The sequence below is a fragment of the Clupea harengus genome, chromosome 16, assembly GCF_900700415.2.
Source record: "Clupea harengus chromosome 16, Ch_v2.0.2, whole genome shotgun sequence".
In the NCBI taxonomy this organism is placed as follows: domain Eukaryota; kingdom Metazoa; phylum Chordata; class Actinopteri; order Clupeiformes; family Clupeidae; genus Clupea; species Clupea harengus.
The window spans coordinates 6765762-6782352 of NC_045167.1; the positions used below are offsets into that span (position 1 = coordinate 6765762).

At 42.3% G+C, this 16591-nt stretch overlaps 2 protein-coding genes across 6 annotated transcripts in view; both read right to left on the bottom strand.

Moving 5' to 3' along the window:
• Nucleotides 1-1656, bottom strand: part of pfkfb3 (6-phosphofructo-2-kinase/fructose-2,6-biphosphatase 3) — a 10056-nt gene extending 8400 nt beyond the window's left edge. For all 4 annotated transcript variants that reach the window (XM_031582332.2, XM_031582336.2, XM_031582333.2 and 1 more), the window contains exon 1: nt 1335-1656. In XM_031582332.2, the coding sequence (XP_031438192.1) occupies nt 1335-1416 (82 nt within the window). In that variant the 5' untranslated portion in view covers nt 1417-1656. The remainder of the gene's footprint in view (nt 1-1334) is intronic.
• A 4270-nt stretch (nt 1657-5926) lies between these two features.
• On the bottom strand, nt 5927-16586 carry rbm17 (RNA binding motif protein 17). Of its 2 annotated transcripts, none has more exons than XM_031582337.2 (13): nt 16487-16586; nt 15674-15819; nt 14683-14799; nt 14276-14442; nt 13194-13321; nt 11411-11464; nt 10912-11047; nt 10480-10631; nt 9583-9633; nt 8548-8684; nt 8235-8333; nt 7021-7093; nt 5927-6265 (listed from the first exon to the last, which is right to left on the bottom strand). In XM_031582337.2, exons 2-13 carry the CDS (start codon nt 15794-15796, stop codon nt 6168-6170), a joined length of 1335 nt encoding a protein of 444 aa, XP_031438197.1. In that variant the 5' UTR covers nt 15797-15819; nt 16487-16586; the 3' UTR covers nt 5927-6167. The 2 variants fall into 2 exon arrangements, with proteins under 2 accessions (XP_031438197.1, XP_031438198.1); XM_031582338.2 differs by having other exon boundaries at nt 16495-16581.
• Between the last annotated feature and the right edge of the window lie 5 nt (nt 16587-16591).

Below are 16591 nucleotides of genomic sequence, written 5' to 3' on the forward strand. Positions count from 1 at the left end.
TACAGTCAAATCGGAGGTCATCGCTATCAGTGCTATCACTCCTTCAGGAGTGTGTCGTCTGGCTAAGCGTGGCAACGGGCGGTTGGTTGTGTTTTGGGGGTGCTCAACCCGGTGCCCTCAAACAGTAACGACACCATTACACTGCCAATTACCGCCTACAGATCGAACACAGAGCCTATCATTCAATTAAGCGACACCTATTGAGACAAGGAGTGACGAGTAAGCGCTCGGCCTGGGCACAGTCTCACGAGGCCACCGGCGTAGGTGCGATGACCAATCAGAAATGGACTGGACATTTGTATTTATAGCGTGTGTGGGTACCACGTCTACATGCAAGCGCACACATACTGGTGTAGAGTTGAGCTGACTCAGACGTTCCTGATAAGAGAACGTGATAGGCAAGCGTCACGCACAGCCCATGACGAGTCGAGTCAGGGGAGCGGTTGCTATAGCTACTATATCTCCATGATGATGAATTGAGAATTGTGTCTCGAGACAAGCTATTTTACCAAAAGCATAAATGAACATGCCTACAGTGATCGCATCTGTCTATGTGCCTTTACTTTGTGCCGTGATTTGAGCTTTCCTTCACTGCAGTATGTCCATTTCTAAGTATTGACAACTGGCACCTATAATAGCTTATTAGTCTTGATGAGGATGCCTCGCCTTATAGCTACTCATCCAACCCAGACTGAAACGTGGCCTCTGAGAAGTCAGAAGTCACTACACTGGAAAGCACCAGATATATGATGAAACTGTCAAGTGTAAAGTGTCAAGTGTAAAGATGAAATCAGATGGTGGATCAGATTAAGTAGCCTGTTATAATAAAAACATAAAATATATAGGACATAAAACTGTTATCTTCCAGCGAAATAACTCAAGTACACAATTCAATTTATAATAAAAAATAAATAAGAATAGAGTGAGATTAAAAGGACTGAAGGGATTAAAAACATAAAATATATAGGCCATAAAACTGAAATAATAAAAGAGAGATAGATAAAACGCACGTATAAGTAAAAAGAAAATGACACATACATGACAGACAAATAAAAATGAACATAAGCAACGTGATAAAAAAGAGAATGGATAAAAGAACGGAATAAAACCCCAAGACACTATAATCACAATATTCCTGCACAAAAATAGTCATAATAGTCAAAAATTGTAGATATTTGGGTTTCTCGTAAACGCAGTTTATCATATAACCTGAATACACACAATCAGACTCGTTTAACTCAGTGCATCATCAGGTAGTCCACACACCTGACTTGCAAAAATATGTGCCCGTAGGCTATCTCACCTAATCAACACAATGCAATTAAAACACTTACCACGGCTGGGCACAGTCGGTTTATCATCTTTCGATGGAATCCAGAGCTTTTGGATCCGGTTCTGGGTTAGTTCTTTGGGCATTCCTCGGTTGTCGGCAGATAAAGATGCAGAAATGCTGCTCTGGGATGCCCGTCGGCGAAAAAAGCGATTAATGGCGTCAATTACGGATAGTAAAACTGATTTTGACTGTCCGGCTTCTCTGAATAATCCAGATAAGACAGAATGGAATGAAAAGAGCTCGAGAGTCTTGATGAATATAGTCGCACTGCGCTCTGGCTGTTCGCTATTCTCAGTGTCGCTTAAGCGTCCAGACCCGGCGTCCCAGATCCGCTTTTTAAATATGCCAGGAAGGAAGCGCAACGTGACTGGATGACGAAATCCAGAGGGCGTAGCCGGGCTCTCGGGCTCGGTTACGCGACGCCACCTTGTGGAATGTTATGAGTCAGTGAGCAAGTTCTCCGTACAGACGCACCCCTTAAAAAAAGGTATCGCAATGTCCGAAAATTAGATAACCATTCACCTACATATATTTTGTATACACAGGAATGCTTAACCAATGTTTGGGGAAATAAGAGAAACTCTCCAGAGAAACTGGTAGTCTAAAATTATTTATTTATGGTATCACCCAACCAAAACTTTATGAATTGCGCAGTCAACGGGCATAGCAATGCCAAAGGGACAGTCCAGCTGCACGTGAGCAGTGTCACGTCAACAAGGCTTCTTCGGAAAAGGAGGGAGCTGGGGAAAGCAGCCAAACTTTTCCGAAAGCATCTCAGATACAGCTGTAGAAGACATGGAATGGCACACCCTGAATTTTTACAGCGATGGTTATTCGTTGCTTTTATTTACTTAAGTATATACAAAGTTAATTGGACAGTGAGATTGTATACTGTATTGTACTCATTGTATTGTACTCATCACCTGCGTTAAAATTCCACAAGGAGGACGCAGGGAATTTGAGCGTCCCATGAATAAAGGCTTCTCTGGTGTCATCGACTACAGTCGCATCTGCACGTACCATCCGTGCCACACAGGACCAGGGCGTTGACGCGAGGGGTAGGGAACCGAATTGATGGATAGGATTAGTTTGTGTGTGTGTGTGTGTGTGTGTGTGTGTGTGTGCGTGTGTGCGGGCTGCTGGATCTGCACGTAGCCCTTGCTCTCCTAATCAAACACCACCCCTAATATCCTCTAATTAATTGATCCTGTAATGGATTACAAGCAAACATTTGGCCCGTTTCGCATATGTTGCACAAGCAATTACCACATTAACGTTTCACAAACATGTTATATCTATAATCATTTGAATTTTTTGCTTTGTGAAGTGCTTTTTAAAGTTGCGGTCCGTTTATCATCGTTGTTGATGAAAACCAGTTTAAATGTTGGAAAGATAATCGGGAGATGGTCCATTTTGAAGCGCATGACTCATAAAGAAACGGACACATGTATTCAGGTGTGCATTCTAAAGTATCCTAATGGCAGGTCATACTCGGCATTTTCTTGTAGAATAGTCGCGGTCTAAAACAAAATCGTCATCGAAACGTTGCTGGTAAGTTATATTCGTGTTTGTAAATTGCACACGTCGCTGGTAGGAAAAAGTATGTTAATTTGATAGGAAGCGAATTCAAAGTGATGAATGAAAAAAAATACTCGGGGGAAAAAACAGAATTAAATGTATTTGCAGTCTCTTGTCACGACTCTTTCTCAGTATTCAGCTTTCCATAGAGTCAAAACTTGGACTGGGAGACAGAGTCGTGTCAGTGCATTAGTCATGAGTAGAATGGTAACGTGACTGAACCAAATAACCTCACTATTAGTAAGTCTATCTAGCTGTACTCCTCAGCTTCAGTAAAGTAGCAGAGATGAAATGTCTGCTTATTGTGGAAAATAAAGTCCTTTAAACAAACAAACAAACTTCTATTTATTTTCATTTACCACAACCATGTGTGACCATGTCATGGCTTGGAAAGACAGCTGGCAGGAGGGAATAGACCGCACAGGGGCTGCTTTGGGCTGGCAATGCAGATATTTACATTTAGTCATTTAGCAGACACTTTTATCAGAAACAACGTACAAAGGAGAGAACAATCAATCTACGAGCAATAGAGACAATAAATACTATTTTACAGAAGAAATTAAAAAAAGTGCAGGAATGTAACTACTGTAAGTGCGAGTCAAGTGCTATTTAGAGGAGATAGCATTAGAGGAAGGATAAGGAGAGGTAGAAAAAGGAAGAGGAAGACAAATACAGCCAAGTAGATGCACCCAACTAAGCTACAGAAGAACAATACAGTCAGTGAGAGCAGTGGTGGAGGATGACTCACAGGCAGACCACGTTGCTTTGGACTTTGACATGGCTTCAACTACAAGAAAATGGGATTAATGGAAACCGCCACTTAGGTAAAGGGGGTGGTGAAGGGGAAAGCTCATGCAAAACAACGGCAATGGATGAACTGGCATAATGTTGAGGAGAGGAGGATCAGCTGGAATTGTGGACTATGGATGCTAACCGCATTCAATTCATTGTAGGAGCCTCTTATGATGTCCTCCATACTCCGCAGAACCTCCGTCAGTGGGTGGGTGAAGATGGAGCACACATCATCAGGGTTGCTTGATGTGGAGGCATAATCAGGTTTTTAAATCATTTAACGCAGTCTGAGAATAAACAAATTGAGGTTGAATCTGGGATTGGAGATGGCTGGCTGCTGGAAACACCACCCACCCCTTACCTCAGATAGCCCGTGGCATGCCATAGTATAATGAGATTGATGTTTGGATAATTAGGCAGTGCATCATTCAGACACTGAGATAAGCATGTGAAATCTTTTCGAGGTGTATCTTGAGGTGTATATGTGGTTGTCCCTGGTAGTGGTATGTCTCCTAACCCATCATGAGTATGGAGGAGGGTGGGTATGGGATGCCAGACACCACTGTTGAGCCGTCCGTAGGTGTCGTGGGCCTTATTCAATTAAACACTTGACAAGGGAAGGTGCCCACTTGACAACTTAACATCTTCGTTGTTGTTAAGTGTTGGTATGATGGTTAGAGTTGTTAGATTTAGGTGAATTTCCCCCCCACCCCCACCTTACACCTATGTCATTGTTAATATGTTAATTCTACATTATAAGAACTGTACATTTCTGTAATGTAAAAATAAATGTCCTCGCAGAAGAAGACGCTGCCCCGTGGCACGCGACCTGAGCGTCGGAATAATAATGTTCTTTCACTAAGCCGTCTTCCACAAGTCTCTTACTCTGAACGAGCTAACTTGAATCAAGTTTGGGCCTTGGCGATTTCATCAGGGAATTTGCAGAAGTACAGCATACTCTTTCATAGTGCACCCTATTGTTATGATACTTAGGGTAGGTTGTTTGGCCTGAAGACTTGCATGTGACAGTGAGAGCTTTGGCCGCTGTGAGAAGTCCCCAATCATCAGCACGAGGCATTTATCATCTTTTCCTGTGTATAACTAAAATGAGTTAAAGGCTTGGTGACCCCAGAATTACCCCAAAGCCAAACCTACTTATTCCTTTAAAAGTCCTCAAAAATGAGAGGTATGTTTGTAGTGTGACATGCAGATTTGCAAGCTACTTCACTCCAGCTTGTTTCAAGGGGAAGGAAATGTTAATTTGCTTAATTAGTCTATTTTACACAGACGACGTAAGCAAGCAAGATGTCAGTGATATAACGGAAATTAATTAATGACATAACACCCACAGGAGGGAAGTGTGCGTGTGTTGCTTCTGGAGGCTGGAAGACTGAATGAAATCCCCCTTTAAGTAGATGTCATTAACTTACCGCAATTCCCTCAGCTATTCTCTGTCTTGCATAAACTCTGCCTCACAGGCTCCTGTCAATCACTGACCCACTCTCTCTCTCTTTCACACACACACACACACGTCTATCATTAGATTATGGAGCAGCATCTAAGCCTATGGGAGACCGTGTTATGTGAGTCTCTGAATATAGGCTTCCCCTAGTTTCACATCCACAGAGGAAAAAAAGTTCCTGTTATACAAATTCAGGCAATTATCAGGAACATGAAACGCACTCCTCTCAAGAGAAGGGCAAGCCAGGCAATGTGGGATCAATCGAGTTCTGACCTCTTTAGCCCCACCTGGTTAGGACATGAAATTACACAATATTCACCTTTAGATCTTTACCATTGAGGTGTGCGTGTGTGAGTGTGTGTGTGCGTGTGAGTGAGTGCGAGTGTGTGTGTGTGTGTGTGTGTGAAAATTGAGACTCAGCAATATTACTATTTGCCCTGGGCTTTGTTTTTGTGGCCTTTTGTACAGTTATGTGGTTTAGACACATGATGTAGTGAAATGCTCAACAGAATGTAGAAGTTTTTTTAAAAGTGCACTCGTATTTCATTTTAATTTATGTGCTTTTATTTTGGAAACCTACACTAAGTACTCCACTGCATACATTAAGGTGTGTGTGTGTGTGTGTGTGTGTGTGTGTGTGTGTGTGTGTGTGTGTGTACATGGCTGCCTGATAAGGTTCCAGAGAAGAACATGACCTTCACTGACTCTGCCTACTTGTCCTTCAAATCAAAACATACAAACAAAAAATACAAGACGCTACATTTTCCTTATAAAAAAAAAAAGATAGGTCATTTAATTTCCAGAATTTACAGTACTCCACCAACTTTCCATGCAAAACAAACAAATGATTAACAGATTCACAGTAACGGCACTGCTATTATATACAACGGTTGTCTTCTGTCTGAAGACATACATACGAAGAGGGAAGACGGCCTTACAGACAGAGGGCCGTGCGTGTGTGTGTGTGTGTGTGTGTGTGTATAAAGATGAAAAGGATCACACTTATTCTCCCAGATCCAACACTCTAAATTTGTCGAGGTTGTAGAAACATGCCCGCACCACTCGCCCACCAAAGTACCGACCATTCAGGTCGACCACAGCTGGAAACAAACAAACAAACAAACAAATTCATTAATAAACAAATAAACAAAGAAAAGGGGTTGATGCATGATGAAGACACAAAAGGTGAAAAAAAAAAATCACATTATCTGATGTTCTATTACTGAGTTTTTTCCCCTGCTTCAGAAAGATAGAAGCTACTTCACGACCCCTGAAAACTACAGTTTCCACACACACACACAGCACAGTTTCTACAGAGTAGCTACATATGAAATAATCTCCAAACAAACTTATGCCACAGATATGACACACACACATTGTTCTGTTCTTAAAGCGAATTCTCCCACTCTTGTTCCTGTTGAAGGACATTCATAAGTCAGAGCATAAACAGCCGGATAATCCTTCACATAAGTGCTGCAAGGTGTGTATGTGTGGGACGTTGTGTAACGAGCCGTGTGTGTGTGTGTGTGTGTGTGTGTGTGTGTGTGTGTGTGTGTGTGTGTGTGTGTGTGCGCGCGCGCGCACGCATATGAGAGCTAGATTGGGTATGTGAGAGTGTTGGGGTGTCTGTGTGTGGAAAAGAGCTAGATTGCGTAATGTGTGTGTGTCGGACCAGACTGAACTGGGCTTTGGTTCTCCTGAGTGTGATGTAACACTCGAGGGAGTCTCACCTGCTTTCAGGACAAGCTGATCTGGGACACCTGAACTGGAGCGACACACACACACACACACACACACACACACACACACACACACACACACACACACACACACAAAGGGCATCTGTAACGCTGACCTTTAATGGCTGACTCCACTCTCTCAAACTCCAGAAAGATACGAACTGCGTCCTCGTCAGGTACAATGGGGATCTGAGAAAACATCCACACACACACACACACACACACACACACACACGAAAGATTAGTACAGACATTAAATGGGTTCACAAGCTCATCTCATCTGTGATACAATTAACAAATAACTCTTACACATCAAGTCTAAAATACATGCCAACCTTCTCTATGAAGTAAACAGAAACGAAACAACACTGACGCATGCTGTTTGTTTACACACACACGTTTCCAGACATGATCTCACTACACACAGAGCAAATAAGCAGTGACTAGGTGTGAGGGTATCATCAAATGTGTAATGACTGATTAACATTAGCTTAAAAGCCATTTAAAAAAAATGACTATATAAATATTGTAATTTTTCTTCGAGTAAGGGAGTTATGGATTATCTATTTGTTCATGTGGTGCTGTGATCGAAGAAGAATTGCAGTAACTTATTTGAAGTCATCATGAATCAATTAAGCGCGTGGTTTGCCCTTTTGTCACCAGTACGAGGCCATTTGTGTCTTCAAACACAGGATTGGCGAGGGAAGGAGAACACCTGCAGTGATGACGACTAAAACAAACCTGGTACATGAGAGGAGCTTGTCTGCTCTGAATAGGGATTGTTTTATTCCTTCATCAATATGTAAACACTGGGGCGTAATTTACACTGACAAGTGGACACTTGCATTTGAGTCGGTGGTGCTACTGTGTTTGGGTCCATGTTACCCAAGGGTATGTGGAGAGAGTTGTAGAACGCTGAACGGAAGGTCCCCTGGGTTTTTATTGATTTGCTGACTGTTTCTATTTAACTCGGTTTGCGCAGTGTTTCATGTGGTGAACTACCGACTGATCCAATTCTACTTTTAAATATTCTCTATTGACGACCACCAACTATAATTCTAATCTAATTCTAGAATTTCACAGAACCGTTCTGGACCACAACAGTTCCGGAATGCAGTGAATGGCAGAACCAGGATATGAAAGAGACCTGGACCTCTAGTGGGTTATCCACAGATCATTTTCAGAAATGGATTCAGCTTGCTTTTTGACAAAATGGTGACAAAGCATCGGCCAATTCACACATCTTAATACACAGTATGACTACAGACATACACAGACAAACACAAACACAAACACAAACACAAACACACACACACACATATCAACTGACCTCATAGATGACACACTTGGTGACTTTGCCATATTTCTCACACTCCTCTTTTGTCTCTCCCTCCAGATCGTCATCCACCTCTCCCCTCCCCACCATGTTCTGCACACACACACACACACACACGACAGAAAGAGAAAAAAAAGACTGACAGTTGACTTTTTGAATACAATACCTACTGCCAATCTTATGCATGATTTTTGTAAAACCACACACGCAACTGTATGTGCTTCACGACTAGATGGGTATGGTACACACCCCTCCAGTAGTAACACAGTTGCGCGCACACACACACACACACACACACAGTTTTTACCCGCAGTAGCACTACTTTGGTAGGGCACTTGAGTATCTCTGTGAGGGGGTTGGGATCAGCTGACCCGGACCCTGCTGCCGCTGCTGCTACTGCTGCTACCGCTCCTGCGAACGCTGCTGTTTTCTTCTGGGCCTCGGCTGTCACAGAGGAAACACATCACACACTCACTAGACGCCTCAGCCCATCAAAACACACACACACACACACACACACGCTCTATGATTGACACACTACTGTTAATCTCACATTGGCTTATACAGCAGGTGACTTAACCACAGCAACTTATAAACAAGATGAATACACAAAGACAATTATTTCCTTTAAAGACACACGCACGCACTTCTTCCCAAAACAACAAAAATAACACAAGTTTCTATGGTAGTGTGAGTGTGTGTTTGTTTGTGTGTGTGTGTGTGTTTGTTTGCATAGGTCTGTGAGATGGGAGAATGTCTGTCACTACCAGACAGCTACATCTGGCATTCTAGGCTGTAGTTGACATTGTCATTGTTGTGTCAATGACAAAAGTCAAAGACTTTAAAACATCAAGCTTTCTGCTTTGACTGCCAAATAAAGGAGGCGGTGTGTTCAACACCACACAGGAGCAAAGGTTAAAGGTCAAATGTCAAGTGTTATATCATTGTCAATTCAACACTAACAACCACATCAGATGCATCGCTAAAATTTTGCCAGGTAGATGTTGCTGTGTAACAGAAAAACTCTCATGTCTAGAAATGTTACAGAAATGTTGAGAGGTCTTGAACACATCACTGATTTCTAGTTCCAAGCCAAGCACTGCTACTGATTACAATGATTACAGGTATACATAATGTGTAGGTATGAAAATGAGTGTGTGTTTGTCTTGTTTTGTGTGTGTCTATCAATTAATCTATGTCTTAAAGTACACCACATCGGTGTGTGTGTGTGAGTGTGTGCGCGAGTGTGCGTGTGTGCAGGCGTGCGTGTGTGCGCGTGTGTGCGAGAGTGAGAGTGAGTGTGTGTATAATGAGAGCAGAAACAGTGATTTGAATGCCAAACCTGCAGCACCTATCATCCAGCCAGATGGCTCTGCAGCAGTCTGACTAGAACCTGCACACACACACACACACACACACACACACCATTTCAGGCAAACACATTACAAAAACAACATTCACACAAATTAAAGTATCAACCACAACCCCCCACCCCCCACACACACACACACACACACACATATTGAGGACAAACGCATAAAAACACACACTTACTCGATCAAGTTTACAACATGCCTACCACTGACAAATCTATAACACTACACCACTGATGCATACACTAACACACACACACACACACATAAACACACACACTAACACACACACTAACACACACACTAACACACACAGAGATCACAAACCGATGCAAAAACAAGGAGGGATCAGACACATCAGACACATAAAACCAGACGTGGACGTCACAATATCACACATATAAAAAGTCACGTTTGCCCCATTAATAAATATAAAACAATATCAAATAATAAAAAACTAGTTTGTTCATTCCATACACATATGAAAAAGTGCTCTTGGAACAAGAAACCAATACATTTACTTAAGGTCTGAATTGTGTGTATTGCGTGTATTTGTCTGTCTGTTGCTGGTCTTGATGTGTGTGTGTGTGTGTGTGTGTGTGTGTGTGTGTGTGTGTGTGTGTGTGCTGTCGGTAATCTCCCTTAGTGACCTTGTCCTGTGTGTGTGTGTGTGTGTGCGCTGAGGCCTGTACCCTTCTTTATGGTTCCTCCAATGTTCATCCTTTCCTGTGTGTGTTTGTTCATACCCTTCTCTGTGGTTTCTCCTATGATGATCTTGCCGTGTGTGTGTGTGTGTGTGTGTGTGTGTGTGTGTGTGTGTGTGTGTGTGTGTGTGTGTGTGTGTGTGTGTGTGTGTGTGTTCATACCCTTCTCTGTGGTTTCTCCTATGATGATCTTGCCGCCTCTCTTGCTGGTCTTCTCCACTGATAGTGCTGTGCTAAGCCCCTGCTCATGCTTGCCCAGACCCTGCCCCTCACGGAAGCCATACTTCTGCATAATCTTATGGGCCACCGTGCCACTGTGGGGGACAGCACACACACACACACACACGCACACACGCACGCACACAAATACACACACACAAACACACAAATATACACACACACACACACACACACACACACACACACACACACACACACACACACACACACACACACACCACAAAAAGACATTATAAGCATATACACACATTTCTTAATGTACACACCTACACACACAAATCTGGCAGTTCCCAGGTTTTGTCTCACCCAAAATGACCCTCAAACACAGACAGACAGACAGACAGACTGACCCACCCCATGTTGGCGATGAAAGAGTTGGTAGGCCCGGGAGGGGAGCGAGGTCGCTCTGATTCCTCGAACATGGGGGGAGGGATTGCCGCCTTAGACCCTCGTGAGCTCCGAATCTCCTCTTCATATGCGAATGCAAGAGCTGCCATGGCAACCAAACATCATCAAAACATACAAACAGAAAAACACAGTTTTATCAATTTTTACAATAATCCAGAAAAAAAGAATCGCACAGTACAATCACTTTATGGAGTTGTGCGTTTTAGGGTCAAAATGGTCTGAAATGACATGGGGAAACCCATAAACGTCACAAGTCCAGAAGTCAAGATATTTACATTTGAGGTACGTCAGTGATCTTCAATGGGATTCAAGAAACCCAATGAAGACAATCCATGGAGCAATAGTGACCTCTAAGGGTCTAAGCTTGGAGCTTCACACACTGCACTCTTGAGCTTAGACACATACGTGTACACATGCACACATAATCAAAACACAAGGTACTCACAGTCTCTTTCAACCAGGGATGTGGGCGGGGCGATTGCTGCTCCTCCAATGACAACTGAAGAGAAATGTTTGTTTGTTTATTTATTTGTCTTGTTCTTTTTAAAGCCATACCACAAATGTCAATCACAGTTGTAGCGTTGTCGTCACCTCAGTACCTAACACAAAAGTATTGTGTTGGAAAAAGCTAGATCTATACATGGCAACAAACGTCATGGGATCACCATGAATCTGATCACATTAAGTGCAACTCATGTCCATTACCAAAGGCCCCATTCAAAACAAGTGCCAATGCATGGTTTCAGTAAACCCCTAAACCTTTCCTTCATACTGTCACCTGTCTTCATCTTCTCTTCATCCTCCTCATCTATTTGCCAAGCTGCTACAACTCTGATAACCCCTAGCATTTTGCATGCTCCTACTATCTCCCCATCCCGCTCCTCTTCCATCTTCCCCCTCTTCCTTCCCCCTCTTCCTTCTCTCTCTCCCTCCCCCTCTACCTACCTACAGCAACAGCCGTAACAAAATCGGGGACGCAGCATTTGTCAATTACGCCCCAGTGCTATGGAACATACTGCCTATAGACACCAGGGAAGCCAGCTCGCTTAACATCTTTAAAAGAAAACTAAAAACGTACCTCTTCACATTAGCCTTTAAAGCAGCAATAAGGAGTTCTGTTCCAAAATTAGCAAGCTAACTACCTAAAAGGCATGCAAAACCCTTGCAAACACTACCAACAGCCCAGCTAACACTGCTAGAAGCTTGCCTAGACAGACACTAACTGGTGTCTTTTGGCAGTATAGCTGGCAATGTCATGCTGTGAAAGCTTTTCTTCCATTTTTGCAGGGTATTCCAGCCCGTTACACAGAACTTCATAGGGTATATCCTGGATGGCTAGTGGGAAAGACACAGATGTATATCTGCCCTTCACATGACCATATGCTATCAAAACGAATTTGAGGATGGTACCAAAACTAGTGTCCTATAAAACCATACCTCAAAAGGTGTCAAATTGTTGCATAGTGTTACTTTAACTAGCTACCACTTCACACTATATATATAAATACTTTCAATTTAATTTAATTTAATTTAATTTAATTCTCTACTTGTGACATTAAGGGGTTAGATTAAATATATCTCTGCAGTTTTATTTTCTATCTCATGCTATGCATTTTATGTATCCAATTTTATAATTTGAATTATAATCATTATTTAATTTTTTTGCACTATATCTGAGTTATGTTTCTTTGATGTCTATTTTTATGTGCATGTAATTTCTTTGTGCATATTATGTATTTGCTGTAAAGCACTTTGAGCTGCATTCTTTTGCATGAAAGGTGCTATATAAATAAAGTTTTATTATTATTATTATTATTATTATTATTACCTTCTTCCTTCTCTCCATCTCTTCTTCTCCCCTCCCTCTACATTATCTCAAACTCTCTGTGGCTCTCATTCTCACTCCTATATCTTTCTTACTTACCCCTCATCCTTCTCACCCCTATATCTCTTGTTTACCCCTCATCCTTCTCACCCCTATATCTTTCTTACTTACCCCTCATCCTTCTCTCTATCTGTCATCCATTGTCTGTTTGCCATACTCATCTTTTTCCCCTCCATCCTGTACTACTCTTCCTCATTCCTTATCCATTTTTTTCTCTCTCTCTCTCTCTCTCTCTCTCTCTCTCTCTCTCTCTCTCTCTCTCTCTCTCTCTCTCTCTCTCTCTCTCTCTCTCTCTCTCTCTCTCTCTCTCTCTCTCTCTCTCTCTCTGTCCTCTGGTACTCACTCCTCTTCCTCTTCTCCTTCTCATAATCATCATCCTCATCCGAGTCGGCCTCTGCTGGAAAGCGGGAGAAGCCGCTGGGAGCGCTGGGAGCGCTGGGAGCACTTCCTTCGTGACGCTCCTTCCTCTTCCTGCAGGAGAAGAATGACAGGATGAGGACACACCCACAATCGAAGCACCACATGCCCACACACACACACACACACAATCAAAGAACCACATGCCACACACACACACAATCAAAGAACCACATGCCCACACACACACACACACACACACAATCGAAGCACCACATGCCCACACACACCACACACACACACACACACACACACACACACTCAAAAAACCCACGTGCCCAAGCACACATGCACACACATACAAAATCAAAGCACCCACATGCCCAAGCAGACACACACCCACAATCAAAGCACCTACATGCCCAAGCATACAATACACACAATATCAGAGCGCACATGTCTACGAGCACCATCAGACACACAAATCAAAGCACACATGCACAAACACACCCACACAGAGCATGTGTACACACAATTCAACATAACTATCCACACATCACATAGAGCACACTCACACACAAACCATACACAGAAATACCATGCATGCACACACACAAAAAAAAAACTGCATCTGAAATGTCTATAAGAATCCACTGGCACATTCCACTGCATTCTGGGGTGGTGTTTTAAACTCCTCTCTGCACACAGCACTGGTGACTAGGTTAAGACTGACATACAGACAGACAGACAGACACTGGTGACTAGGTTAAGACTGACATACAGACAGACAGACAGACAGACAGACAGACAGACAGACAGACAGACAGACAGACAGACAAACAAAACAAACAAACGTAAAGCGTGGAGCCGCTGAGGCAGCTTACTTTTCAGCACTGGTGACTAGGTTAAGACAGATAGACAGACAGACAGACACAGACAGACAGACAGACAGACAGACACCTAAATTTCCTTCGGGATTAATAAAGTATCCATCTATCTATCTATCTATCTATCAGACAGACAAACAAACAAACAAACGTAAAGTGTGGAGCCGCTGAGGCCGCGTACTTTTCCCTCTCCTCGATCTCTTTCTGTCGCTCCTGCTCCCTCTGCCTCTGCCGCTCCTCCCGGTGTCTCTTCACCACCTTCTCATAGTCGTTGGGGAACATGGGGTCGTACTCGTCCGCGAGGGGGATGAGCGCGTCCCCCGAGGAGAAGCTGCTCGGAGCCACATCCTGACACACACACACAACATAAACACATGATCGACTTATCTGTTTGTAGAGTTCAGACAGCAATGCTAACACACACAAAAAAAAAAAAAAAGAGTCTGTACACTCATAATTGATCAAATCGGCGACACAGTGCTTTGCACAACTATTATAAAGTCTTCACAGTATTGGGACACTGGAGCACGTATTCACATGCATACAAACAAAAACGAACAAATAAACAAAACAAACACGCACACAAACCTTCAGTCCTGCTGCAATGTGAGGCGGCGTGTCTGAAATCTGTCTGTCATCTCCATTGCTTCCTCTTTTCAGGTCGATGACGGGAGCCAATACTGTGGTGTGCTTCATGCGTTGGCTCTGGAAACAAACAAACAAACAAACAAATAAATAAATAAATAAACAAATAAATAAATAAAAGAGTTAATAGTCAAACTGTCTACCTAACAAACTGTCACTCTCTCTTTCCCATTGATTTTGAAAAAAAGACTTTATTAATGTCATCATTTGTGATGTCGATTGTGAGTCCAACCTGACAAATATCAGTTAAGTTGGTATTATGGTCAGTTAATGATTAGGAGTGCATGTGTTCCCCTGGACATCCATCCTTAGGTTACCATAGGTAACCTCCTCTTGTTTTGGGGAAGTTATTTGTTTTATGTTCGTGTCTGATTCTGATTGGTGGAGTAAGATATATAAGCCATGATGTAATGTTCAGGCTCAATCCTATAAATGATGATAGCTTCTCTAGCTTCTATGCTCTGCTCTTCTGTTGCTCTTTAGCTCTGAGGTACCTCACCTCTGCTATAAGGAAGACTTTTTATTTTTAGATTCTCAGTTTTCAGTGATGTCTGTAATGCTAACAAGTTGATTGGTTTATCTGGATAGTGTAATAAATCTATTTTTGATATAAACCATTGGATTAGAGATTGTCTGGTAATATCAACATGTTACCATCCAAACGCCTCAAAAGCATGGTCACAATTACCCCAACATATCCAAAGCAGTATGGGAGTGCACAAGAGGACACAATGAAACACAAAACCATGAAACAATAACAGCAAAAACAATCTCTAATCTGCTTTTGAAAATTTTACACAGGTAAAATCTAAAACAAGAAAAGCATGCAAACACTGGAAACATTTAAGAATACAACTGATACAAGAAACTGAGGAAGGATACATTAAATCTAACACAGTGTGTAATGCATTGACTACAATTCAGAAATACATACTTTGGCCTGAGTTAGGGCAGCTTTCTTCACTTTCAGCTGCGACTGGAGCAATTTGAAGTTCTTGGACCAGCCTTCCGTTTTAGTGTCGCTCGCTCCCACTCCCAGATCATCGTACAGGGACATGGTTATGCGATATTGTGCAGATACTAAGGAACATTAAGAAAAACATTGAGTGTCAAGAGCATCAACGCGGTTTAAAACCTGTAGGTTCTGAAGACGAAAATAGCTTAAATTAGCTGTAGCTTGCTAGGTGACTAGAATTAGACTTCGGTTGCCTCCCGTATACTCTGCCCGTTAGCTTGCAGGTTGACTGGCTAATAAATGAATGAGAATAAACTCTCATCCATTACGTTTATAAAGAAATATCTAAGTATTTTGAATCGCACCTCAAATCAGCTGATCATAAGGTGCTTCAGTTGCTATCACACTGGCTACCTCTCCTAAAGTTACGTATTTTAGCTTGCCCCGTTAGCTTGCAAGCTAGGAAAGAATGTGTCAAACTTAGATGTCAAGGTTTTGTTCCAGTTTTGTGTTATATGGATCAACCTATCAGATGAAATGCGTATCAGAAAAACATGCAAGTGAATAGTATTTAAACGTATACATGTTGATGCTATGGAAAGAATGGCACCAACATGCATGCATTTTCGGCACAAGTTACAGGTCAACGAAAGTGAGGTAAACAAAGAGAGAAATACATCCAGTGTAGCTAAATTGAACATTTCTATAGGCTAGGAATACTTTAAACTGTTCATGATATCAAAATATCTCAATAACACACAATTTAAGAAAGAAACAACCACAATCACTTACTGAAATACCTCAAATTTCTGTAGGGTTGCACATGAACGGCGATGAGCGTAACGTTTTGACACAGATTATCAGGACCCCAGAATATTGGCAGAATAGTTGCGCCTG